The 26,120-nt window shown below is 40.6% G+C and overlaps 1 protein-coding gene across 2 annotated transcripts in view; it reads left to right on the top strand.

The window, feature by feature from the left end:
* Positions 1–26,120, top strand: part of Atp10d (ATPase phospholipid transporting 10D (putative)) — an 81,744-nt gene that overhangs the window by 18,876 nt on the left and 36,748 nt on the right. For both annotated transcript variants that reach the window (XM_055629448.1, XM_055629449.1), the window contains 8 exons: positions 3,810–4,136; positions 6,309–6,503; positions 12,383–12,587; positions 14,650–14,735; positions 18,062–18,168; positions 18,448–18,579; positions 18,953–19,080; positions 19,181–19,433. In XM_055629448.1, the coding sequence (XP_055485423.1) occupies positions 3,847–4,136; positions 6,309–6,503; positions 12,383–12,587; positions 14,650–14,735; positions 18,062–18,168; positions 18,448–18,579; positions 18,953–19,080; positions 19,181–19,433 (1,396 nt within the window). In that variant the 5' untranslated portion in view covers positions 3,810–3,846. The remainder of the gene's footprint in view (positions 1–3,809; positions 4,137–6,308; positions 6,504–12,382; positions 12,588–14,649; positions 14,736–18,061; positions 18,169–18,447; positions 18,580–18,952; positions 19,081–19,180; positions 19,434–26,120) is intronic.

The following is a 26,120-nucleotide window of genomic DNA, read 5'->3' as shown; positions in this document are numbered from 1 at the left end:
CAGCGCTTACTAGAACTCCAGCTAAAATGGATGAACTGTGAAGCAGAGTTGCTGGAGTCAAGGCTCCAGAATGAAGAACTGACAAAAAAATAATGTGGCCAGTACTTTGTTGCTCTCCCTTTTAGGAGAAGCTAATTATTAATACTTTGTCTCTGTTTTAAAATGCTGATTATCTGTGTTCTTAAAAAGAAGTTAAAACAATGTGCTGTTGGCACCTTGATGCAAACTACCTTGTTGAGTAGAAAGTCTTCCAGTTGCGTTCTGCTGATTCTAGATCACAGTTAGTTAACTAAACCATGGCTTGCAACTCCGTGGATGGTTGTGCGAAGGGGTGTGTGGGTTGCAAACATCAGATTGGTAATGATGACATGTTTGTGAACGTCAATGATCAAAAACTAAATCAACTGTGTAATAAACCTGAGGTGTTTCTGGCAGTGCTGGCCTGCGTCTTGTCTCACAGAGTCGCTGCAAGCCTGGGTTCTGAACACACAGCATGTGTGCCTTGCAGTGAGCATGCTGTTGCGTCATCCAGAAGTCCAGTGTATGCATCTCTCAGACTGGGACTGTGGATCTATTGACACCATAAATACTTTCTCTTCCATATAGAGCTTGTGACTTTCAGAATATGTATTTCAACACATTAGTTGAAACCAATACTGTTATGATGAAAGGGGGAGAAAGAACAGGAAATGTCCATCTGCAGAGCCAGTAGGAAGGGCACGGACTGTTTGTAGAGCCTTTGTTTGCAGTAACATGTCCGCATACGTTAGGCTGCCTCTCAGAGAATATACTTTCTGGAGTTGGTAGGGAATACATTTTGAAAGCTACTGAACCAGGCTAAACCTGATAGATTCCTGGTCATTCTGTTTGCATCAGTCACTTACACATCACTGTGGCCAGAATCCCTGACAGGAACTACCTACAGTGGGGAAGATTAATTCTCGAGGGCTCAAACAGTCTTAGTTCATCATGGCAGAGGAAAGGGCAGGGGCATCTTGATTCATGATGGCAGAGTGTGCACCAGAGCTTTTCACATGGTCACTGACCTGGAGGCATTGAACAGATGAAACTGGGACCAGGATAGTAACTTCCAAATCCACTCCTAGTGACCTTACCTCCAAAAGGCCCCATAACACAACTTCCCCTCCCCCCAACACACACACACACACACAAGATGGCACCACCAATTGGGGATAAGCGCTCAAAATATGTTGGAGACATTTTCTATTCAAACCACAGAGCTGCCCAGAGGACTTCAGTTTTAAACTGAAAATTCAATCATTCCTACCAGTGGGTCAATTACCTCCAAAAATTTTGTTCTTCTCCGTCCCCTGAGAGCACAACTTCTCTCTATCAGGCATAAGTTTTCAGATTCAATTATCACTTACTTAAAAAAATGAGACTCGTTGACATTGACTCTATGTTCTATAGCTTTCACTCACATGTGCTTTAGCACTCTCTCTTACACATACCTACACACACGGACACACACACAATCAGACAGTTAGCTTGACAGTGCACCTCAGGGTCTTGAAAAGCAAGAAAATCCAAACCCACAAGCAGTAGACAGAAACAAAAAAGTGATTAAGACCAGGCTAGGAATTAATGAAATGTGAATTAAGAAAATAATATAAGGAATTAGTGAAAAAACAGTTGGTTCTTTGAACCCCAGATTAGACCAATAATTTTACCTACACTAATGAAGAGAGAGAGGAGACAAGTTAAGAGAATTAAAGAGGGTATGTGTTGCAGCAGACGCTAAGAAATTCAGAAAAACTTTAGGATATGAACTAAAGGCATAGTCCACTAAATTGGAAAAATATGAAAGAAATGAATGAAGGTCTCAAAATACATAACTTTATCAGGTTAAAACAAGATGAGAGGCAACATACCCAGACTTATACCAAGGAGTCAGATTCATGGAAAAATCAATCAATCAATCATCAATCAATCAGTATAGTAGTACAATCAATTAGTATAGTAGTACTTTAGAAAAAAAATGAATAAGAACTCATGTTATAAACTTACACTGAGGCTTAGGAAAGAATCTCAAATAAATTTTGTTTTTTGAAACAGGGTTTTTCTGTGTAGCCTTGGTTGGCCTGGACTCACTTTGTAGACCAGGCTGACCTCAAACTCACAGAGATCTGCCTGCCTCTGCCTCCTGGGTGCTGGGATCAAAGGCGTGAGCCACCACGCCCAGCTAAATGATCTTGATGACAGGCGCTGTAATTATGATTTCACACCAGGGTTACATATTTGCATGCATAGGTCGCTTAGACCCTCAGCTCTTGGAGAATGGGGTCCAGAGCTTTATCATGTCTGTTTCCAGCCTAGAGCACTAATAGAACATAACCCAGGTTTCCTTCATACCGTCTACAGGTGCCCACATCAGTGTTGACTTGGGAATTTGTCAATTTAGATGACTGGATGACACATTACAGATTTCCCGAGTGAGAGACATGGGCAGTCCACCCCCACTGTAGATATGTACATGGTAACATTGACAAATCAAGATGGACATCAAGGGCCCTGGACTTTTTTCGAAGCATATTCGGTGGCATGCTGGTTCCCTAGAGTGAGAGTTTTGGGGGACATTATCCAAGGGTCGGGTCCTCTAAATACACAGGCAAATGAGGTACAATAACGATGAACCCTTGTTTCAGAACGATGTGACTTGAATCAGCTGCGTGATTTTTTTAGAGATCCTTATTTTTTATATATGTGTATGTGTGTATGTATGCATACATGCATGTGGGTGCTCAGAGAGGTCAGAAGGTTGCGTCAAGTCTCCAGGGAGCAAACAGTCTTAATGGCTGAGCCCTCTCTCCAGCCCTAATCGATACAATATTAAGATAATGTACAGAGAAGGTTTTGCAGTGTGGGAGGAATATAGTGAACTCTTAATAAATGTTGGGCCTTTTTCTCTTCAACAGTACAGTTCTGAGAAAATGAGGAACATGTAAAAGTAAAAAAAAAAAAAATGAGGATGGGTTTATGGGTCAATTAGGGTTTAGCACATGACCTTGATTGAGTCAGTCTGGCAGGAGCCTGTGTCCGGTTCAGTTCATCTGAGGCCACTCCTGCTCTTCCTTGTTCTGGGTTGTCATCTGAGTGCACTAACGTGTTGGTGGTCAGCCTCAACCACACATGTAGAGCAACGCTGGTGTGAGGGGACCCGCTATGCTTATCCTGCTGACTGGCGTGAGCACATGGGTGTTCATGGTGGTGCAAGAGTTGTGGGGAGCAGTGAGAACGAGGAACCTGACAACGCTTTTCAAGCCTCTGTTTGGGTCTTGTTCCATGGCCAGAGTGAGGTAGACTAAGATGTCAGGCAAAGAAGGAGTCTCCTCTTGCTGAACAGAGTTGGGAAGAACATGTAGGCATGTTTGTGATCCGGCAGACTTCTCACTGTCCACCCAGCTAAGGCTGGACCACATGCATGTTCCTCCTTTAAGCTTCCTGACAGCCAGTGTGCACAGGCTGGTTTCAAAAAGGAGAAAGCTGATGACCAGGGAAGCAACGAGACTTGCATACATTAAAGTCAAAATAGCGGCTCCCAGTGACGGAAAGGCCTTGGAGGCCCTGTCTTTTGTTGCTTAGATAATCAGCCAAGGAGGACTCCTGAGGAGGACGGGGCATGCTTTAGTAAGAATTTGGTTTAAGAGGAGAAACAGCGATGAGCCGTACCTTCCCAATTACATGTCAGAAACCCTAGGCCACACATTGGTCTGGTATAGAAGAAGAAGAAAATTGTGCTCTTTCACAAGCTTGCAGAGGCTTACAGGAAGTGTGTTTTTGTTTGCTAGGTCACCTGCGCCACCCGGGCCTCCCTGCATCTTGGACATGACTGAGCTTCTTCAGTGGGCCAGGCATCACTGGCATCGGCTGATGAATGGGAGAACCCAGGATGAAGATGAGCGGCCATACAACTATTCTTCACTGCTTGCCTGTGGGGGCAAGTCCTCCCAGACGCCCAAACCGGCAGGCAAGCACCGCGTTGTTATTCCTCACCTTCAGTGCTTCAAAGACGAGTACGAGAGGTTTTCTGGAACCTACGTGAATAACCGAATACGGACAACCAAGTACACACTACTGAATTTTGTGCCAAGAAACTTATTTGAACAGTTTCACAGGTACTGTGGTACTTTTAGAGAAAGCGAAATCTCAGAATGTTCTTCGTTCTTCTACTTGATACTCCCATTAACCTCTCATTTTTCATAGTCCCTGTGCTACATAAGCTTAATGTATATAATCATCTCAGGCAATTTAGGTTCAAGTCCAGGCTGGAGTGAGGGTGCCTTAGGGTCACACATTTCTTTACAGCTGGAAGGATATCTTCCGTTGGTGAAAGATGCTATTATCCTTGTGTTATCAGATAGGAAACCCGGCTGTGGCTCAGTCAGTGCCACACTGGCTATAAGCAGCAGAGTGGATGCCATAGCCTTGGGCCTTCTCCCTCTTGCTTCAGTGTCCTTTCTATTAAACCACGTTGCATTTTAATAGTAGATTTTTTTTTTACTTGATAAAAGAAAAAAAGAAAAGGACTCTTAAGCAAATGTAATAAGGTGTTATTATTAAGTGAAAGGGGGACATCATTTGGCTTGGCAGACATTTCTCAAAGCTTACTTGAGATCTTAGAATGTGAAGAAAATACAGGCGTAACCTGCTACTGGCCTCACGGATTCTGTGGGTTTTCCAGATGTGTGTATAAACAGTGGAATGGCACGGTCGCTTTGCCCTTTACCATAAAGTGTAATCAACCAGAATGGAAGCCTCTGAGAGAAATCATACTACTAGTGGGACAATAGAAGGGGATGTGACACTCAATTTAATTATGGAGGGTGGAGTGTCCTCTGCCCAGGAATGGGCAAAGCGTATTTCATGTGAAGGAAGGATTGTTAGTGAAAGTCCAGAAACCTCAGCATAGAAGACTCTCCTGAAGCCTGGGACGTTTTCTCTCTGGTGATACCTAGTGTCCATGTTGTAGAACAGTAGGAAATAATGTCAGACAGACGGTCTAACTTACCAGAGGAGTATTGCTGTCAGAACAGAGAATTGAGACTCAATACAGCAGGCATGGTTCTAAAGAGGAAAAGGACACATTTGTGCCTCCGTGGACGCAGTGGGGTGAGTTGACGGAAGGACTTAGAAACAAAGTGAAGAAAACTGAGCATTTAGGGAGCTGCCTCATATATCCCGCTGAGCTGTCAGGGAGACCTATGCTTATGACATGGGTGTGGGAATGAAGGGAAGGACAGCCAATTACAGATGTTACAAACCAGCTTTGGGAAAATAACCGGAAGAGAGGAGCCTTCGATGTACGTGTTGCGTGTGATGACTACAAAACTTACCAGGATAAAAAAGGGAAGCCAGGACCAAAAAAGCAGCCGAGCTGCTTGAGTGAGGCCAGAGAGTCTCAAGATTTATACTTCATAGGTTCAGTGTACATTTCCTGAACGGTGGCTATGTTTAAAGTGCTGGTGTCAGTTTGTGCTGTGTGGGATTGATAACCTTCAGGGCTGGAGGTGTTTATGTTTATTAATTCCAAAACTTAACGGTGTTCTCAGGAGCTATGGACTTGAATGTGATCCATGGAGAAGTAATTTCAGACCTAACAAAAACAGTTAAGAAAGAAAAATTCAGAACAAAATGAATTGGAGGCGACAGAGGAGACATTTGGGCAGATTTTTATTTTAAGGAGTTTCATGGTTGAGGGACAAAGGAAAATTCCTGATAACTATGCAGATCTGAAGTTTCTTGTTGGTGCTTTTTTAATTTGAATATATGAAATAGTGAAGTTTTGGAAGAATTTCTGGAGTACTGTTGTTATGAATAGTGTGAAAACAAAACAAAAAACCCCAAAATGTCTCAAAGAGATAAAAACCCAAGAAGCCCTGATCATTTGAGCCTTGTTTCAATCTAATGTATTGATTCAGAATCTGTTTTCCTTTTGAACTTTTAAAGAAAAAACAGTACTTCTTTTTTAACCATGTGTTACATAACTCAGGACCATCCCATTTAAAATTTTCACTATTGCATGCTTAATGAAAAAAAAATCTTATATTTATTAAAATTATGATCCAAGCCAAATATCCTCAATAGATACAATACTTTATAACTGTTAGAGTTTTGCAACTTCCCTGTTCTGTGATGTGTAAAATCAGCTAATATCGACTTATCCAAAAAGCACATAAAACAAGCAAACAAACAAACAAAGCAAAACAAAAAAACCCAGTGTATTGCCACTTTTATTTTGGCTCTTGTGTATTTTTTTTTAAACTTCTTTGTCCGTGCTTGGCTTGCAGGGCTGCCAATTTATATTTCCTGTTCCTTGTGGTCCTGAACTGGGTGCCTTTGGTAGAAGCCTTCCAAAAGGAAATCACTATGCTGCCTCTGGTGGTGGTCCTCACCATTATTGCAATTAAAGATGGCTTGGAAGACTACCGGAAATACAAAATTGACAAGCAGATCAACAATCTAATAACCAAAGTTTACAGTAGGTAAGTGGGATGGGTGTGTCCCTAAGGAATCGACTGTATCATTTATCATTTATAAGCATGTTAGTCCTTCTACCCTCAGCTATGATCAGGACCCATTTTGTGCTGCTGTTGTTATCCTTTCTGTTTCTGTTTTGCTGTTTTCCTCTCCTGGTACCAGGGATTGAACTTAGGACTTCATAGTCTTTTACATATCTATATAACATATGTATACATGTATAATATATATATATATATGTGTGTATATATATATATATAAAATAACTGAGCTATATCCCCAGTTATTATTACTGATTTTAATTAACTTCTTTTTTTTGGTTATAATTTTTATTTATTTTTTATTAATTAGAGTTTATTCACTTTGTAGCCCACCTGTAGCCCTCCTTCCTCGTCCCTTCCCAATCTCACTCTCATTCCCTCTTCTCCACCTATGCCCCTCCCTCAGTCCACTGATAGGGGAGGGCCCCCTCCCCTTCCTTCTGATCCTAGTGTATCAGGTCTCATCAGGATTGTCCGCATAGTCTTCCTCTGTGGTCTGGTAAGGCTGCTCCTCCCTAAGGGGAAGGTGATCAAAGAGCCAGCCACTGAGTTCATGTCAGAGACAGTCCCTGTTCCCATTAAATCCTCAGTGAATTTAATTGAAGTCATAGAGGGGAATCAAAAGCAATTGTCAATGAGGAACTTGACAAAAACAAAACAAAAGAGAAAACCAAACTTCTGACTCACTCACAGGGGAACTGAAAGGGTTTGAACTGGATTGAGAATTGGGTTCAGTACCCCTATAATGTCAGCAAGGTAGTTGTCAGCCTAGGTGTGAGAACCAGGATGAGGATCAAGAGCAGGAAAAACAACTTGAACAGACACAAAAAGCTGGATGGAATATGAGAAGTCAAGAGTAATCTGTGGAGAAAAGGGTTTTGAAAACCAAAGAATTCTTTTTGTGCATAAAACCTGAGGCATCCTACTGCAGCAATGCCTGAGGGAGGCCACCGCAGGAGAGGGTTTATGCAGGAGCCTGTCTGCTCGGTTGCATGCTTTCATTGGCAGTATGCAAAGAGAAAGTCCGTGTGTCCAAGAGTGAACTCAGGTAAGGTGAGTTTTGAACAGGGATAATCATGATTCAGAAAGCTCCTGGGTGCTTCTTTCTAAATGTAAGTTAGTATGTAGTAAACAGCCTGGCCCAGGGCAGCTTGTCCCCAATCTTAGGAGAATCAAAGATAAAAACTTGTTTGAAAGACGTGGCAGTGAATTCTGTTCATAAGTTAGACTTCTTCACTAGCTCTCACAACATTTGTCCAAACATCTATTGAGAAAACAAGGGAAATAATTCATTTTTCATCATTGTAAGCTGATGTGAGATTAACTTGAATAGTGAAAAGAAATAGTTCTAATTTTTATGCTATTTATGAAGGAGTCTCCCCTCCCCCAAACACGCACACAGAAAACCCTGTTACATGTTACCAGACACTAAAATAGTTTTAGAGTAAATGTCTCTGCTTTGTAGCTGAAAGCCACTGAGAATGTGTGCACCAATTCCAATCCCTTGAGTACTTAGGGAGAGAGAGGCGACACACTAGACCAAACTGACATTTGGACACTAGCTAGAAGAAATCAAATATCGCAATGATCACATAGTGACAGAATCCAGATTTTGACACTTTTGAGGTTGCCCAGGTAATACCAAGCTCAGCAGAAGGGAAGGACACTACACATGTGTATTTGTGTGTAATACGTATGTGCGTCTGCATTTTGCATACAGAGTCTTGTAAATGTAAATTCTTGTTGACGTTTACCACTAGGATTACAGTCCATAATGTGTCTTTAATTTCTGTATTTCTCTAAAAAGTTATCATCTTGATTTTTTTTTCCTACTTACTAGCTCTGTGACCCTGGGCAGATTTCTAATGCTCAGCTAGCTAATGCCCAGTTTATTTCATCATGAATATAATAATAAAACAGAAAGCACCATGATGAGTGTATTTTAAGAGCTAAATAAAGGTTAGCCACCAGCACTATGATGGCAGGTTAATGGCGGTTAGCAAGAGGGTTTCTTGGTGCATAGGCAAGCCATTTAATTAACATGTAAGACTTTAACTGCTCAGTGGGAGACTTGGTAGAGCCTTTTCTCTGGGATCCTTTTAGATGATTCGCATATTCATTCAGTGATAAAATGCACTATTCTGGTCAGTTAATATCCATTTTATCACCTCATGACTGCATTTCATCAGAGACTGGGTAACTTGAAATCTTTTTATCTCTATTCCAGGTAGTTTATTTTTGCTCAGAGCTATGAAAGAAATAATGTTTATTATAGATTCTCCCCCAAATTGTCCTTGGAACAATAAAGATGAGAAGAAATAAAAATAGGCTATGAAGCCACACAGTGTTGATTTACATATGCTAATTTAAATCTCATGGAATATTGAAAAGATTATGGAAGAAAAATATTTCCCAGAAAATTCAGGACGAATTAAGCATGGGGCTTTTAAATGTAGCAAATGTCTTGACATTTCCATGCAAAAAATTTGTTTCATATTCATAATATCTGGCTTGTCACAAAGTAGTTTCTATGGATAAATGTCATAAACACAACAAACGGTGCTGAGAAATTGAACACTGAAGCTCTGAATACTCCAATTAAGTTGGAATGAACTAATACAGAAGACATGGATTTCTTTCCATTGTCTTTAAGACTCCTCCGGCTCCCTCAGTCATTTCCCTCAGTCATTTCATCTCTTCCATAGGACTCCCCTAGCTCTGCTGGTGTTTGGCTCTGGGTCTGTGTATCTTTCCATCAGTTGTTGGGTGAAGCCTCTCAGAGGAGTTTTGCTAGGCTCCTGTCTGCAAGTAAAGTAGCGTCAGGGATTGGTTCTTTCCCATGGGATGGGTCTCAAGTTGGGGGAGTCCTTGGTTGGCCATTCCTTCAAATTTTGCTCCGTCTTTGTCCCTGCATATCTTGTAGGCAGGACAGCTTTTGGGTCAGAGGTTTTGGGGGTGGATTGGTGTCCTTATCCCTTTACTGGAAGTCCTGCTTGGCTTTAGGAAGTGGCCACGTCAGGCTCCAAATCCCCTGCTGCTAGGAGTCTCAGCTAGGGTGACCCCCTTAGACTTCAACTTACTCCTCCATTCTTCCTCTCAAGAGATTTCATGTTATCACCCTTCTGGAAGGCTATCAGACCTCCTGTTGAGCAAATGACATAGGTGTGCTGGTCCTTATTAAATAGGGTCCCTTTTTAGATTTGGACTGGTGTTACTCCACTTTGAAATTTTCTCCTCCTTTTTTTTTTTTTTTTTTGTTGTTGTTTTTACTTTTTTTTTTCATTAATTACACTTTATTCACTTTGTATCCCCCCATAAGCTCCTCCCTCCTTCCCTCCCGGTCCCACCCTCCCTCCCCCTTCTTCACGCATGCCCCTCCCCAAGTCCACTGATAGGGGAGGTCCTCCTCTCCTTCCTTCTGATCATAGTCTATCAGATCACATCAGGTGTGGCTGCATTGTCATCTTCTGTGGCCTGGTAAGGCTGCTCCCCCTTTCAGGGGGGTTGGTGATCAAAGAGCAGGCCAATCAGATTATGCCGGAGGCTGCCATGGACTACATCTGTGCAGGGGTTCTAGGTTATCTACATGCCTGGTACTTGGTTGGAGTATGAGTCTCTGGGAAGACCCCTGAGTTCAACTCTTTTGGTTTTTATTACATCATTTCTTTTTGGATATTCTTACACTTTCCTGTCTTCTTAAAGTCTTTTTTTCCCTAAGGACTCTTGTATCATTCTTTGGCTGTTGCCAATTGCCTTTTATGTACCAAGGGCTTCCACATCTGCGTCTTCACTCACATCTGGATAAGAATTTTACACTTGCATTATACATCAGCTACCCAAATGACATAAAAGCTTCTTAAAATGAATTTGCTCCCTCACCTCAGATGTAACTAGTTGCTTCCAAAAACTGGGACATGGTGAAGGGTATCGTCTGTCATCCCATGATGCAAATTAGGAATCATTCTGTCATCCTTGATGTGCTTTACATGCAACAAGTCAGGAAATGGCTTTCTCTGGTACCTAAATATGTCTTCATTTAATCTTTTATTCATCTTTCCTGCTACCACCCTAATTCTGAGCCTTCTTACCTCTCTTTTGAATTATTTCAGTAACTTTCCGTTGGTCTTTTGTCTATTCCACCACTAAACTAGGCTGCTGCTCAGTAGTTTGTTACTCTGCTATAAAAACGTGCAGGGACACACCTTTGTTGGTGAACTTCTGTGACTCCCCTTTTCTGTAGAATAAATTCCCCTTTTCTAGATATGTGTGGCATTTGGGACTAAGCTTTCAAAGTATAACCTCTACCGTTTTTTAAAATTTTCTGTTACTTCTCTCCAGAAAAAAAATTCAGTAGTATGCATAGACAGTAGAGAGAATTTTAGAAAAACAAAATAAATGATTTGCCTTTCTGTAAAGTTACATTTGATGTTGTACAGTAGGCACTTGTAAAGTTTCAGACTTATTTACATTTCCTTAGCCCTTCCAACTAAGCATTTCTTTACGAAGCTGATGGAGCTTGGATGATAGAAGCTATCCAAGTAATCTAGGGCAGAATTTCCGTTTAATCTGATGAATTAATGACTTTTAATATATCATACAGCTTAAGTAACTCCCAGGATTCTTGGGAGTGGATACAAATTCTATCTCCATCAACCCAACAGAAAATAAATAGCTTTGCAACATATCGATTTGCTTACTTATTTTTGAGATCCTTGCCTCTTAAATGCTGGGGTTGCAAGTGTGTGCCACCGTGCCCAGTGTGCATGTATACAAACTGTAATTAAAAAGGTACAGAACAATAAAATATTAGAAAAAGTACAGAATGGGAAATAATATTTTTTAAAGGGATGAAATTTACAGTTCTTCATGCAGAGGTCAGCGGCTGCAAAATCAGGAGTAAACTCACCTGCCAGTGTTGGGAAGAGGGTAGGAGTGCACAGGAGACTCACTGAGATGCCCGAGTCCCATGTTGCAGCACCAGCTTTTAGCTAATGCTTGTTCTGTGCACTTTAACTAGTCTTTAGATCTGAACACCATGTAAAAGTGGCGTAGTCGCTAACTGTGTTTCTTTAGGAAATGATAGCAGGAAGAAAAGTCTGTACATATTTTGTACATGTTTTTTTTCCCCCAAATATTCTTGAATTGCAGTTGTTGGAATCGTCAGATACAGAGCCTGTGGATGTGGAAGGCTGCTTGTATCTCTATTGAGTAAGAATTAGAGGTGGTAATGTGGTAGAAAAAAATTTAATGTTGTGTGTGGGTACTGCCTTTCGTTAGGTTTTCCTTAATTATCCAGTGTAGGCGTGTGCCGCAGGGCTCTCTGAGATCAGATGTGTCTTATAACACCTTCAGGTCCTTGAACCTAGTCACAGAATCACGGGGAAGAACTGTTCTACATGTGAATGTATTCATGTAATGTTAATTGTAGTTCTGTCCTAGAGCTGCAGTCAAGCAGCATAAGGGCTCAAAATCCAACAGTTAGGTTGAAAGATCTGAACGAATATGTTTTTTGTTTGTTTTGGTTTTTGGAGACAAAACAGGGTTTCTCTGTGTAGTCTTGGCTGTCCTGGACTCACTTTGTAGATCAGGCTGGCCTCGAACTCAGAGATCTGCCTGCCTCTACCTCTCAGAGTGCTGGAATTCTAAGGCATGTGCCACCACCATGCCTGGCGAAAGATTATGTTTAAGTGACTTAGTAGATAAATTTTCCAAATAAAGCCTTTGTGAAACAGTTTTTACCAGTTCATAAATTACACAGTAAGATTTTAAGAAGTAGTTATGTTTCATCTTACTACTTTTTTCTAAGTCTTTTTTTTTTTTTTTTCACCCCTGTTCAAATTTAGGAAAGAAAAAAAATACGTTGACTGTTGCTGGAAAAACGTCAGTGTGGGAGACTTCATTCGCCTCTCCTGCAACGAGATCATTCCTGCAGACATGGTTTTGCTCTTTTCCACGGACCCGGATGGAATCTGCCACATTGAGACTTCTGGCCTCGACGGAGAGAGCAATCTAAAGCAGAGGCAGGTGGTGCGCGGATACGCAGAACAGGTAAAGAGTGTCTTCTCAGCTGGAGGGCTATGGGCAGTCCTTCTCAGGAAAGCTCTGGGCTCGATTTCACAAGGCAAAGAAATTTTTAATTTAAGTTTTACTGCCGATAAAATAGAATTGCAGAAGGCTTAACCCGTTTTCAGATTATCAGTGGACGTGTATTGTGTTTTATAAATACAATAAACGTGACCCTGTAGCTGTCACACTCTGTCCTGCAACCAGATTGTTAGGGTCTGCATTAGAGGAACACAGCAGGGTTCATTTGCAATAGAAGTAATCACTGGCCGATTTCATTTTCTTACTCTTAGGGTCTTATATTTTTTGTTTTCATCATTTTTCCTAAGATGTCTAATTACTTATATTCCAAAGCTCTTAAAAAAACTTTTATGGTTTCTCATGCCACAGACTTCTAGGCTGTTTGTCTTACTGTGATAAGGGAAATTGGACTCATATCTTTGAGTAAATAAATCCTTACTCTGCCACGGGTTGCTTTGTGTGTTTTACTCATGAAGTAATGATCTTGTGAAAGTTATTCAAATACATCATGCCCGAGTTTCCTCATAGTAACAAGTGATGTCTCTTTCTTAGCATTGTGGTTTGACTTGTGAAAAACCATGTTTAGAGTTAAGTATCACGTTCCTTTTTCTAGATCTGGAAACACTGGAGATAAAAGATTTTAAAATTTAATGGTCATTTTTTTTTAACCTGAAGTACTAATAAGTTGGAATTTCTTCATCTTGTATGCATAAAAACTGTTTTCTCCTCCTAGCATTTCATCTCCTATTGGGCCCCTTTTTCCATCCATGGATCTTCATGCAGATTGCCCCATGGGTCAGCCTCTGCGCTCGATAACTTTGTTGCTTTTCTGAGCAGCCTCACTCCTATGGTTTTGACAACACCTTGTCCAAGTTAGCACTGTGCTTCAGCACTGAATGCTGGGTAGCTGCTGTCAGTCAGCTGAGAGGCAAGGCTTTGGTTCCAGCTCCACAGGAGCGCAGTCACTCCCTTTGTAATGGACAGCTTGTTTTGAGAACGTGAGGGCAAACTATTTGGTCCTCTGTGTGTCCTCAGCTGTTCTTTGGATTGTGAAAAAAGAAATCATTTAATATAGTTCAAGTCCATAATGAAGTACATCAAAGAACTCAATAGGGATTACTGGCAAATCAAATCATATTATCATATAATTCAAGTTTTCCGTATTTGCTATCGTGATATAAAAATATTATTCAAATAGCTACACCCAAACTCTCTCCTCACACCTCTCTGAGAAGATGTTCTGCAGCTCAGACTAGCCTGAACTTCACTACATGTAGCCTCACCTGGCTGTAAACTCACAGCACTCCTCCTGCCTCAGCCTCCTAAGTGCTGGAGTTACAGGCACGAGCCGCCATGCCTGGGCTTATGACTTGTTCTTACTGAAGCCACTGCTTAGAGTGGTTTGAAAGGTGTTTTGCCTACAACTCCTCTGGTTTCAGAACAGAATTATAAAAGTATCTGCTTGCTCCACCAGAGAACTTTGTGTTATGCTGTTGTCCTGCAGATTTGGGCATTTTATTCATAAACTTTGGTTGAGATTGAATGCTTTTGTATTACAAGGTATTTCCACATGCTCCAAATCTGGCAAACCATCAGGCTATAGGCAACAAAAACAAAATATCTTCCAGGCCTTAACTGACACTAATGTTTGTTCCTTGAGTGGAAGCTCTGATGCAGAGCCCTGAGTGCATTTCAACATGTAATTTGCATCATGTCATTAATTTGAAACATGCTATAACCAAAACCTACTCTTTCTGTTTCTGTGGATGCTGGATTAGAACTAGAAAGTCATTCTGATCTCTGTTATGGATCCTCTCTTCATTGTAGGAGAGTCACAGCACACACTCTGAGCCAAAGTAAACAGACAAATAAATAAGTAAAATGTATATATGCATATATATGTGCATAGATCTATGCCTTAGTTACTGCATGTATTAAGAACTGAGCAAAAATGATGCAATGTTTAAATACCAAGATTTAATCTAAAATTCTTTTTCTTTTGTGATTTTTGGCAAAATATTTTTAGGACTCTGAAGTTGATCCTGAGAAGTTTTCCAGCAGGATAGAATGTGAAAGTCCAAACAATGACCTCAGCAGATTCCGAGGCTTCCTGTGAGTGAGGTGTAACTTACCCTTGTGGGCGTGAAAGACATTGAGCTTGGTTCAGTGATGTTTTTGTATATTCATATCCGGTGTAAATCATTAGAGCCTGCAAGTCTGGCTTTATTCTAAGACCCTGGTGACTTGACAGTCATAGAAAGAAAGACACCGAGACCTTTTACTATTTTAAAGCTTAGGCTTCGCTGGGCGGACTCTCATCCAAATTAACCCGACCATGTAGTAGCCCCATCCCAGAGCATTTAATGGTCTTCTAGGCCTCCCAGGCCCGTAGTCACGTCTGTCTCCTCCTGTGTCTCTGGTGAAAACATCCTTCTTTTTCTTCTTCCCAGAGTCTGCCCGGAAATCCCGCCTTCCACTTCCTGCCCTAACTATTGGCTGTCACATCTCAGCCAATCAGCAGTGAGATTAAACAGGTTAAACAGATAAATCAGATTAAACAGTCTAGGGTTAGAGGACAGTGTGACCTTTTCTTTAGGATTTACAAAACAGGAGGCCAGTAATGGGTCACAGTAATGAATCGGCATCAGATCTGTTAGCATTTAGCTCACTGCTGATTCAGCAATTAACAATCGAATATACAGAAACACATTTTAATACAGTGTGAATCAAGGTCACCTCTGCAGGCTGTCTATAATTTGGTAATAAATTACCTAAGTAATTTAATAAATGTTCATCTCCATGTATCATAAAATATTCTAAACAATAAAACCATCTAAAAATATTCCTAGAATTGTTTCCTATAGTGTAAGACTATCTTCTGGGACTATATCACTTAGGCTGGCCTTGGACTTACTGTGCAGTCCAGACTTGCCATGAATTTGTTGCTCTTCTTTCTCAGCTTCTTGAGGTTACAGATAAGCATTGACATGCCCATCTTCATGAGCTCCGTGTGAAGCTCGGTAGATGTTAAAGTTTGGGAGGAAGTTTTTGTACAGGCATAAATGATGCGCTTGGATGGTCTGTTCCCGTCTTGGGAAGTAGAGTAGCAGGTGTGCAGTTCTGGTTGGAAAGAGTCACCGATTCGGAAGCCTGTCTCAGAGTGTGGGAAACCCTCGCAGTACTCAGTCTCACTTGGAGCACCATCCTCAACCTTTCGCAAAGACACCTATAATGTGGGGTCTTCTCCATCTCAAACATGGCTTCTGATACTTAGATATTTTATGACTCTGAGCCAACTTATACTCTTTAATTTTATTTTTAAAAGGAAAAAATTAGACATAATTCTTAGACAGGAAGAGAAAATTTCCCACCTAATTTCCTGTTTTTAGAGATCAAAGTTATCCAAATCCTATTACCTGGTCATTTAAAACATACCAAGATATTTTAGGAAAAACTGTTTCTCATGCCCTAATGACGAAAAGTGTGGCTTCTAGGGAGGAGAACTGACCCTAATGATCACTATGTTTTCACTCTCCCCCTATAAGGATTTTGCAGCAAATGCTGTTACATCAGTAAGAACTGGCTGATGCCCACCTGTACATGCCACTTGTAAACGTGATTTCTTAGACTTAACTGCCTTATCTACAAAACCAGAGGGCTTTAAACCCACCACTATGGAGGCTGCAACAGAAGGATTGCCACAGGTTCAAAGCCAGCCTAGGTTTGATAGTGAGTGTATGGCCAGCTTGGGTTAAAAAATCCGACTCCCAGCCCAACTTCCAATGTAAAAGGAATATGCTTGGGGAGGCGAGTTAGGTTGCTCAGGGATGTCTCTTGAGCTGACATCACATTGCACAGAAGTTTAGGTCTCTGGTGGAATAAAGTCTATAAAGCTGGGAGTAAAGTGGGCAATCTGTTTTCCTCTTTCTTTACAATATGAAACTTCTGTAGGGTTCCTTTTGTAAACTTTATTTTCCTTGCAGTTCTAGATAGTCAGGATTCTAGGTTTATTGACAAATTTTGCTTGTGTAAGAAACAACAGCAGCTTATAGGTTAATGATTATTGCTTTGAAAACCATCAAAATTTAATGATAAAACTGAGATGACATTTTCACAAATGGGTGAAAGGTTAATTTTTGCTCATTTTTTGTAACTATTTCACTTACTTTGCTCCTTGCTCTTGTTGCTATCATAGTTTAGCCAAGTTATTACTTTGATAATTTTGCAACAGGTTATGTCACAAATTTCCAAGTGTGTGAACATGGAAAGAAAAGTATGATGAGCAGTCAGGTTCTCCCCAGCCTTATCATTTCACAGTGGTGGTAATTTTGTGCCATCTTCCTTACTTCCTGCCCCGACCCCGTGACAGATAACATCACCACATACTCAGAGCAGGTAAGACATTATAAAAAACACGAAGCCATTATCATACTCGAGAAGAAGCAAAACCAGTTCTTAACCTCATCTACGATCAGGAATTTGTTCATATTATTCTAGCTGATGAAAAAAAAATGTTTTCTGACAAATTGTCTTATTCAAAACAGGACCAAAGTAAGTTCTATACTTTACATTTAGCTAATCAATTTTTAATTTTCCTATCCCAAGAAATTCCAGTTTGAGTAGATTGCTTTTTTTTAATTTATTTTTATTTTTTACGTTGAGCCTTGCCTTCTGCTTTTATTTTCCTATAGTATTCTCTGAGTGAACCAGGCCATTTTTTGCTGGAAATACTTACCACATTTGCCTTTGGCCGACTGTCTCTTTCCCCCAGTGAGGCTGACTTTGTTTCTCTCGCTCTTTTATTTTGTCTTTCAGAAACTGTTAGATGAGTCAGATTCTGTCTCTAAAAGTAGCAGAATGTACACATATTTACAAACTATTGCTTATGACTCTAGAGGTATCACAGCACCCTAGAAGCCACAGACTTCAGGTTACAATTCGTTGGTAATGGATCTGGGACCCTCACCTCCTTTCCTGTAGGCTAGGAGACCTGTCCTCTGTCCCATTATCATATTGGTGGTGTTGGTCTTCACCTTTGGTTATGCAGTTTCCCATCAGTCTTCCATCTAATGGCTTAAGAAGTCACCAATGTCAGTGGCCAGCAGGACTCTTAATTTTAGCCAAACCAAAAATACTACTTTTCTAAATCAAGACTGTCTCCTTCGTCAGCTATTACCTTCTCTAAATACAGTGTGTTACAGCAATGCAGGATATTTAGAGTGTTTTGGAATTCTTGTGGAAATGGAATGTGACTGACAAGAAGTAATGGGGATTTGCAATTTGTCCTATTTGTTCTTGCTTTCTCCTACTCACCGCAAAAGCAAAGGGCCTTTCCCGTGAGCTGTCAAACTTACCACACAGGGTATAGACCTTTCCAGGATCAAGACTCTTTATTTTTGCCTTTTGAAAATAAATCTCCATGCTGCCTTTTCTTACAGGGAACATTCCAACAGAGAACGTGTGGGCCTCAGCAAGGACAATTTATTGCTCAGAGGGTGCACCATTAGGAACACAGAGGCTGTTGTGGGCATTGTGGTTTATGCAGGTTCGTTCCATTCCTACCTTTACAATGATCTTCTCTGTGCCTCCTATGTGGTAACGTTTTTCATTCCCTCAAAATGGAGTCCACAGAAGGTAAATTGTGTCTTGATGAACTTAACCACAGACCCCGGTTTTCCTAAATAAACCATACGAAGAGATTAGACTGACAAAATGTTATGCAGCCATGGTTGATGAAATGTTGAGCCAGGGAGCTTTTCAACAGGCATGCTTGCTGCCTGCTGCTACGCTGTCCGTTCTGAGACACAGTGTGTTTTCTACGCAGGTCATGAAACCAAAGCGATGCTGAACAACAGTGGACCACGGTATAAGCGCAGTAAACTCGAGAGAAGGGCAAATACAGATGTCCTCTGGTGTGTCCTGCTTCTGGTCGTAATGTGTTTAACTGGTGCACTGGGTGGGTAAAATTCAATTATCCATTAATATCTTGTCAGTATCATCTTATACTATTTCTTTCCAAAATAACATCCATGATTGGTTTTGGTAAAGGTTTTTTATTTGTCAAAATTTCCAACATGTTTCCTTCAGCTCGATAAACCCTGTCGTTGGGTGTATCCACTCACACTTTGCCACAGTACTGAAGGGACCTGGGAGGAGGTTTAGAGGGAGAGTCAAAGACAAGAGGCTGAGCAGCCCTTTGAGTTTGAGCTCATTTTAAAGGAAAAACAATGTTGAAAGCAAACTCTCTCACCCGTTTTTCTTGAGGGGTGTAGCTCTCTATTTGCATATTCTCTCTGTAGCATCCTTTTTGCTGTCTGTACTTTTTAAAGGTCACGGAATATGGCTGAGCAGGTATGAAAACATGCTCTTTTTTAACATCCCTGAGCCAGATGGACGTGTCACATCACCTGTGTTGACAGGGTTCTATGTGTTCTGGACTATGGTCATCTTGTTGCAGGTAATTTCTGCCAGGCTAGCAGAATATATAGCTCATTATCTAGCTATATTCTCCTTATTTCGCTGACGTTAATGTTTTTAAATTGTTCGTACTTTACTAGGTCTTGATTCCCATTTCTCTCTATGTGTCCATCGAAATTGTGAAGCTTGGACAGATCTATTTTATTCAGAGTGATGTAGATTTCTACAATGAGAAGATGGATTCTACCATTCAGTGCCGTGCTCTGAACATCACTGAGGATCTTGGCCAGATTCAATACCTCTTCTCTGATAAGACAGGGACCCTCACTGAAAATAAGATGGTGTTTCGAAGGTGTAGTGTGGCAGGATTTGACTACTGCCATGAAGAAAACGGTGAGTGGGAATTCTACAAAAACTACCTGTAACTTTTTTCCCAACTACTTAAATCCCTAGTAATTCTTCCAAGAAAATTACGGGTTTAAGCATTGAATAATTAACTCAGCCCACTGCTGTATTCTTGTTCCTTTAGAACAGTGGTTCTTAACCTATGGGTCGTGACCCCTTGGAGGAGGTCAAATGACCCTTTCACACTTGTCACCTAAGAGCATCAGAAAACACAGATATTTACATTACGATCCATAACAGTAGCAAAACTGCAGTCATGAAGTAGCACCTAAAATAATGCTATGGTTGGGGGTCACCACAACACGAGGGAACTGTATTAAAGGTACACAGCTTCAGGAAGGTTAAGGACCACTGCTTTAGAAGTTAGTAGACACCGAGGGACACGTCACTTTGTGATACAGACACTGGATGCTGAAGGGATACTGAAGGGTGCAGTAATGTGGATACAGGTGTACACACAGGTCACAGAGGTGTGGGGGTAGATGGATTTGGGATAAAGCCCAATTCTTCCTGGAATGTACAGGGAGACATAATATTGTCACTGGCATAAAGCAAGTAACAGTATTTGGGTTTCTATGGCCGGTGTTTCAGGATTTTCTAGCAAAAGAATTGCCCAGGAGAGAATTCTGTAAAGAAAACTGCTGCGTGGAAATAACCCCTTTACACATTCAAATGACTTAAACACACGTGGCAATATTATTATGTGTCTTAAAACCTACCGTCTCGGAAGTGTGACCCTTATTATGGCATCACCAGTGGCTCCAGCAGCACCTGGGCTTTATTAGAAATTATGGAGCTGCAATTAAAATCTCACTTCGACAGAATCCTCACATGATTAGCTTGCATATCAAATTAAAAAGCCACATTTTTTTAATTTGGTTTTTCGAGAAAAGGTTTTTCTTGGTAATAACCCTGCCTGTCCTGGACTCTATATTGAATCACAGGGATTGCCTGCCTCTGCTTCCCCCGTGCTGGGATTAAAAGCTTGTACAATCACAGTTGGCTAAAAAGCCACTTATTAAAAAAAAGAAAGAAAGAAAAGAAAAGAAAAAAGTCACTCTTACTTTCAGAGAGAGAGAGACTATTGAAAAATGTCATTTGAGAAATAAACTTTTCACATTAGGATAATTATAGATTGCAGAACAGCTACAAAGACATTACAGAGGGTTCAGTGTGTCCTCATATCCTTTCTCCTGTTAATGGGAGTCATGACATGGCTTTGGTAATTGATAAACTGGTATTGATACGTCATCATCACCTGAAATCCATGTTCCGAGAGTATCCTTCGTTTACTCTTATGTCTTTTGCTGTCCCAGAATGGCACCTGGAATGCCAATAACCGCTATCATGGAGGTTTCTATACACTGACAGTTTCTCCGTACTTTCCTTTTTTTGGATGAACATATCAGTTTTGACAAGCACTGTTCTGGGATTGGGTGGACTATCCCTTAATTTGGGATTGCCTGGCAAATGCCTTGTGACAGTTTGTAAATGTATTGATCCGTGGAGGCAATGGGGAGCGTGAGGAATATGCAGTCAAGTTTCTTAAGCCCGAATCGCCCTCCTGCCATCTGCAGAGTATGTGTGCTTCAGCGAACAATCTCTCTGAGCCTCAGGGAGAGAAAAAGAAGGACATTATAGCATCTGCCTCGTTGAGATGATCTGTGCAAATACCCACAGAGCATGGCACAGAGAAAGTCCTTATATATAAAGTTGTTATTGTTGCTATTTTTATTTATTGTTTTTGAAAAGAAGAGCCAGCTCATGAGCCAGTCTGTATGTATAATATACATACAGACAGATGTATATTATAAAAAATAGCATGTTAATTGTAACATTAATGTTGATATTCCTAGGACTAGGGGATGGCCCATTTGGTAAAGTGTCTACAATGCATGCATGAGGACCTGAGTTCAGATTTCTATCATCCACATAAAAACAAAACAAAAAAAAAAACGTGTGATGATATTCATCTTTAAAGTCACTGCTGGGAGGGATAAAGATTGGCTTCCCTAGACCCTTGGCGCTCATTGGCCAACCAAGCTATCCACATCAATCAGGTTCAGTGAGATACACTATCTCAAAAATTATAGTGACTTCCTCTGGTTTCCACTAATGAATGTACACATGCATGTGCATTCGTGTATTTATGAATATTCATATGCACACACTTAGATGAATATGCATGAATATGCATACACCTACAAACATACACTTGGAAATACTCCTTCCAAGTTTGTTTTGCCTTTTAGGCAGCCAGATAGTTTTGGAGATGAATTTTGCACTGATGTAATTTGGCATATTAAAGGAGGGATATCAGACATTCTCGGAATGCATGAAATGTATGGAGAATTAGTTCAGAGCAGAGGTTTGTTATCAGTGATGTGTGGATGATGGGGTTGGAGGAAGGTTGGCTCTGCTGTTTACAAGTAGGTGAAAACGTGGGATGCCAGGGATGTCTGAGAAATTAATTTGTTGTGAGTGGTGTGAAGTAAGATGTACAGATGGTGTGTGGAAGAAAGCCCTTTGAATGGTTTATGTTTGGCCTTGTGTCAGTCTTACGGAGATCACATTATAAGTTATGACAACCTAATTTTCCTATAGTCTCAGACCTACTTCTTTCAGATATCAAACCAATGCCCTCAATGAGTTTTGGAATATTTGAGAAGGAAATTGCAAAAGAAGATACTAGAGATTAAATAAGAAGATGAAATAAGAAGGATAAATTGTTTAATTCAGGACCTACCTTTAGAAACTAGAGAGCAATAACAGACTCTGTTTCCTCCATGAGTCCAAAAATGGGAGTTCCTGGCCCATTCTGAGACATTCACAGAACTAAAGCCAAAGCTACTCTGTGAGAAGAATTAAATGGTGATAAATCCTTTTCATCATTTCACTACATTTTGCTTATTGATGTGACATGAACTTTGGCTTTTCACAGCTATCTTCGATACAGTTTTCTTTAGCCTCATTGGCTCTGTTTTCTGGGTCATACTGTAATTTTTTTGACCTATATGTTTGTAGAACTTCCCACAATATGAGTACAGTTTGAGTCATTCTGTCTGTTGCATTCCATTATCGAATTTCTGCTTACTGAGCAAGTTTGTCCTACACTAATAGCTGAACTACTTCATGTCATATTAATTACACAACTGTGTGATCCTAATTTGCCAAGTGATGGCTCAGAGGAATTACATGAACCCATTTATGTGGGGTTTGAGGCATTTTTGTTGTTTTTAAAATGATGTCTCATTACCATTAAATTCCTTGAGCTATTCAAAGTTTTATCAATCTCAGCACTAGTCTCTCAATGGATTGGGTTATTCTTTGTTGAGGTGAGCAGCAGCTACACAGGAATACATTGACAAGAATCCCTGATGTCTGCCTGCTGAATGCCAATAGCCATTGCCAAAAGTTCCATAGATAACCTATTCATCAACATTAAAAAACAAAACAAAACAATCAACCAAACAAACAAAAAAACAACTATTGAACCTCTGATAGCTGTTTAGAGCGAAGGAACCATGATGTAGGGATATTAGTTTTAGAATGTTGGTTTCAGAAGCAGGAAGACTAAATTTAAATCCCAGTTCGATCTCTAGTCAGCTGTTTAACCATGATTCAAATATTTAGTCTTTCTGTTCAGTTCCTCAGCTGCAAAGAAGAACAACAATACTTCCTGCTACATGAAATTATTTTGAGGATGAAAATGTGTGTATGTGTAAATAAACATATGACTCCCTAGGAACTGAAAGTGCCTACCCACAACTTTCCTTTAATACTAGAGAATTCATTTACATATGTATTCATCCATTATTCATTTACTAAAAACTTATTTAAAATTAAAAAATAAACATGGGCTCATAGACAATTGACAGGGAGATTGACATGCATATGGTGAAACACTATAGCTTTAGGTCACAGAATGCTGGCTCTGGCATCCAATAAATCTGGTCTTAAGACTAATCTAATTTTTTTTTTTTTGGTGTGTGTGTGTGTATGTGTGATGACAAATTAATAATGTTTTTCTTTACTTATAAAACAGGGGTGTTAAAATTTCCCACCCAGAAATGTCACAACGATTCAATGAGGCAAAGGTCTGGTGTATGGTATCATTCAGCGTAGGCAAACTGTAAATGTCTAATAGTCTGGATGGGAGCTGATGTGTTCATCTACATTAGAGGTCTTCAGAAAGAGCAAGTATTTATTGAAACCCACTTAATTCATTCCTATAATCTTAGCACTTTGGAAGTGAAGGTAGGAAGGTCAGGAGTTCAAGGTCATTTTCGTCTGCATGCTGAATATCTTGGGCTTTCTGAGACTCTGTGTGTCAACAAACAACAGAAAAAAAAAAAGAACAAGCTTGATTCTTAGCTTTTCCAATCCTTTAAAAATATGGCAAAGCTAATTCAATAAACAAAATGTGAAAACCCTTTATAAAACAGTTTCCCCCAATCTGTATCTTATTCAGTACCTCTTAGGTTAAATAGACACAACCACTAACACAAGCATGTTCTCATTTTCTGTTTCTCCAACACAGGTTTTAATAATAAGTAAGAATACACAAGGCAGCTACTCTTCCAGGATTTCTCTGGGAGAAAGTCATCACAAATACATAAGTAGATGAGTAGTGATCAGGGCTTGGCAGAGAGTTAGAATAAAGTGATATGGCATTTGACGGTTGGATGGCTACTTTGAACTATATGGCTTTTAAAGTGGGACATTCAAGTTTAGAACTGAACGACAACTTCTTGATGTTCATGGGCAAAGAATTTCCAGTCCAAGGGAGCAGCTACTCTATAGGCCCTCATTTGATTTAGCTTTTAGGACATTCACTCGAGCTACCATTTGAGAAAATGGATCTCAGAGGGGCCAAGAGACTAGTTTTGAGGCATTGCACTAGTTCACATGAACGATGATGGCAGCTTGACTGAGGTAATGGAAGTAAGGAGAAACCTGGGAACTCAGGGTATATCATCTGATGTATAATTTGTGCTCACCTGTGCTGGTGAGCCTCTGGGTGTGCGGATGAGGGATCAGGTGAGGTACTGTTGTACGGAGGTGAGGAAGCCCAGAGAGAAGGTTGAGGAGCAAGAGGAAATGGCTCAACTGTAACCATGTGGAACGTTAAGGTTACTGTTATTTGTTTACTCATGTATTCCTCAGGTATTTCTTGAGTACCTGTGAGCTACCACATTGGACTTTACATAATGCTCAGAACATATTAAAGAAACATGAGTCTCTCTGACTGTTTTGAGGTGTACATTTTATGGGGTGATATTATGAAAACAAAAAGGTATATAGTGTGTAGTACTGGCAAGAATAAGACAAATGGTAAATAATAGGGATCTGCCTAAGAAATCTTCATTGATAGAGAGGATAGACTTGGGGGAGGACAAGGGGTGAGGATATCTGAGCCCTACCACTGTCCGTCTTCTAGAAGAGCATTCGGGATAGCCAGCTGCAAGTGTCTTGTGGAGATTCCAGTGAGAGGTCAGAGTTGAAGATACGGGTGGCTTTAGTTAGGGTTACTATTGCTGTGATGTAACACCATGATCAAAGAAACTTGGGGAGGAAAGGGTTTATTCAGCTTCCACTTCCACTGCACAGTTCATCATCAAAGGAAGGCAGGGCAGGAACTCAATCAGAGCAGAAACCTAGAGGCAGGAGCTGATGCAGAGTCCGTGGAGGAGTGCTGTCTATTGGCTGGCTCAGCCTTCTTTCTTACAGAATCCAAGACCACCAGCCCAGGGATGGTACCATCCATAATGACCTAGGCCCTCTCCTGTCAATTACTAATTAAGAAAATGCCCTCCATGCTTGCCTGCAGCCCCATCTTATAGAGTCATTTTTCTCAGCTGAGGTTTCTTTCTCTCTGATGACTTCAGCTTGTGTCAAGCTGACATAAAACTAGCCAGTATACAGGTTTATAGGCTGTGCGTAAAGACATTTTGTTTCAAAGATCAGGCCATAATGAGAACACCAAGGAGAGGTGTGTGGATGGGATTAGTTGGTCCGGCAGCTTCTCAGCCGCTGAGAGATGAGAAGAAATGTAACTGGAGACTGGATAGAACCTAGTGTGAGAGTACTTGACTGCCTGCTTGAGGCTCCAAGGTCAATAACCAGCACAACAAAAAGACAGTAAACTGTACCCGGGGGCTGGGAAGATAGCTTAGTCGCAAAACGCCTGCCTCGCAAGCATGAGGACTTGAGTGTAATCCCCAGAACCCAGATGACAAAAACTAGCCATGGTGGTGCCAACTTGTAATCCCAGTCTGAGGAGGTGGAGACAGGCAGATCCTGGAGCTTGCTGGCCAAGCATCAACATCCAGGGCTCTCTGGGCTTCACATACATGTACATGCATATATATCCCTACACATCCTCATACGTAGGATACATACAATAAACATGTACGAAAGACAGGTAAATGGTGAGTGCCATCAATGTAGAAGATGAAACAGGTTAGGATGATTTTAGAAGCCCTAAAGGATTATTTCCGGAAGAAGTTGACTATTGTTAAGGGTTCATATGAGATAAGGACATGTCTGTCTATCTATCTATCTATCTATCTATCTATCTATCTATCTATCTATCTATCTATCTATAGATATAGATTAGAGATCTCTCATCTATCTATCTATCTATCTATCTATCTATCTATCTATCTATCTATC

The sequence above is a fragment of the Psammomys obesus genome, unplaced genomic scaffold, assembly GCF_907164565.1.
Source record: "Psammomys obesus unplaced genomic scaffold, mPsaObe1.curated_primary_1811, whole genome shotgun sequence".
Lineage (NCBI taxonomy): Eukaryota > Metazoa > Chordata > Mammalia > Rodentia > Muridae > Psammomys > Psammomys obesus.
The sequence above is the reverse complement of the archived record's forward strand: the minus strand, read 5'-3'. Positions and strand labels throughout refer to the sequence as shown.